We start from the raw sequence: 2223 nt of genomic DNA on the forward strand, positions 1-2223 counted from the left end.
TGTGTGTGTGTGTGTGTGTGTGTGTGTGTGTGTGTGTGTGTGTGTGTAATATTGTCCTCTTTCTCCTGTAGGTTTGGTTCTCCTGCATCAGCTCCAGTTGGGTAAATATACAGCACAACTTCTCCCCCTCCTGCACTATCTCCCTGTCCCCCCCTCCCCAATTTCCCCTGGGGCTGAGGACTTTCACATACAGATAAGCTCTCTAAACTTCAAATGTTCTTCCTTGGGGAGGGGAGGCATGTTTCATCTCATTTTAATGGAGAGGACATCCCAGCTTGGGGGGATGAGAAAGCACAGAACATCAATAACCCCCACTCCAGTATCTCATTCTGGAGCCATCTGACTATTCATAAGCAATTCTAAAGAATCTGTGGTGACTGGGCCCCTCTAAGAAGGTAGAGGGCACAGTAGGAAATGCAAAGAATTTGGAGTCAGAGCACCTGGATTAAAATCCTGGTTTTGTCTTTCATGTACTGGCTGTGTAGACTAAGCCCTTTCACCTCTCTTAGACTTAATTTCCTCAATTGTAACATGAGATCTAGGGCTAGATGGTCTCTCCAATCTCTCCAATTTCTAAGAGGGCATGTATGAGTCATGGAATTGGTGGCTTGGCTGGCTCCCTGAGGATGTGTCTGATCCACTCTGGGGAGCTCATCCCTTAGTTCTTCCCCCAGTAATGTCTGCTTTCCCATGCCAGGTACAGCCTTCAAACTGGTCTGTTACCTCACCAGCTGGGCCCAGTACCGCCCAAGCCCTGCCTTCCTCTTCCCCGAGGACCTGAACCCCTATCTCTGCACCCACCTGGTGTATGCCTTTGCATCAATGAAGAACAACAGGATTACCTCCAGAGAGAAGAATGATGAAGAGATAATGTACCCACAGCTTCAGAGTCTCAAGGAAAGGTCAGACATCCTTCTGTGTGAAGCAGCTGTGGAGTAGTGGAGAGAGCACCAGACTGTTAGTAAGGAGGTTGGGGTTCTAATCCTGACCCTGTTACTAACTGGCAGTGTGACTGTGGGGCAAGTCACTTTTCTACAGACTTTGGTTTCCTCATCTATAAAATGAGAGGATTGGTCTCTATTATCTCTCAGGATCCCTTTTTTAGTTATTTATTTTTATTTTTAATATTTTATTCAGAACTTAAGAAATAAAACAAGCATCTCAAGCCTCCTTTGGGTCTAGCATTCTATGGTCCTGCTGTGTTTTGATAGCTGCCCTGGGGGTACCTGGCTAATGCAAAGACCAGAATAGAGACTGTGGGTGGTTTTTTTTGGGTTTGCTTTTGTTTTTTGGGGGGAGGAAATGTAGGGCAATTGGGGTTAAGTGACTTGCCCAAGGTCACATGGCTAGTTCTTTGTGTTAAGTGTCTGAGATTGGATTTGAACTCAGATCCTCCTGACTCCAGGACCAGTCCTCTATTCACTGCACATCAGAGGCTGTGTTTAAAGATTGGATGTGTTGGTCATGCCTTACTTCCTGTTCTGCCTGGTACTTTCCTTGAGCCTGACCCATCCATTGCCCCTATAATCTTCCCTTTCCATGGAAGAGGGAGATTGCCCATCTAAAAGTACAAATGGAAAGAGGGTAAAAGCCAATTTAATATCAGGAAAGCAACTGTCTTGGAATTTGCTTGTTTCCGAAGTCTGTTCAGAGGTAAACAAAAATGGTTTGGAGTCAGGAGAACTGGGTTGAAGCCTTAGTTTTGCTATTCATTGGCTATACTTCTCTGAGACCCCACAAGGGCAGATAATTGAGATCTGACTGTAATTCCTTCTATCTCCTTCTTTCCTATAACAGAAACAAGGAGCTACGTATTCTGCTGTCCATTGGGGGCTGGTACTTTGGCACAAACAGGTGAGAATGCTCAGTTATCACCTCTTTGGGTTGAGGAAGGATTGGGATGGATGAACAGGATGGCTAGAATGAGACTAGAACCTGATAGCCGGTGGGGCAGGTGCTATGGATGTAGAAAGTATGGTCAGTGAGGAATTGGATATAATCTAGGTCTACTGAGGCTGGGACTGGGGCACAAGCTGACTCTACAACGAAGAAAATTGGGTCACTCTGTGGCCTTACTTATTCCAAGGGGTCTCCACACAGGCTTTCTGTAGTTCCCCTTATGTATAGAAAGTTGTCTTCTTCCTCTTCCTCTTCTTCTTTCTCTTCCTCCTCCTCCTCTTCTTCTTCTTCTTCTTCTTCTTCTTCTTCTTCTTCTTCTTCTTC

The 2223-nt window shown here is 45.5% G+C and overlaps 1 protein-coding gene across 1 annotated transcript in view; it reads left to right on the plus strand.

The window, feature by feature from the left end:
• Positions 1–2223, plus strand: part of LOC138162167 (chitinase-3-like protein 2) — a 13604-nt gene that overhangs the window by 1098 nt on the left and 10283 nt on the right. The window contains exons 2-4 of the mRNA XM_069089230.1: positions 72–101; positions 698–902; positions 1798–1854. Of these exons, the coding sequence (XP_068945331.1) occupies positions 72–101; positions 698–902; positions 1798–1854 (292 nt within the window). The remainder of the gene's footprint in view (positions 1–71; positions 102–697; positions 903–1797; positions 1855–2223) is intronic.

This window comes from Petaurus breviceps, unplaced genomic scaffold (assembly GCF_028583685.1).
Source record: "Petaurus breviceps papuanus isolate PSGF00001 unplaced genomic scaffold, PetGlider_PUasm1.0 186, whole genome shotgun sequence".
Lineage (NCBI taxonomy): Eukaryota > Metazoa > Chordata > Mammalia > Diprotodontia > Petauridae > Petaurus > Petaurus breviceps.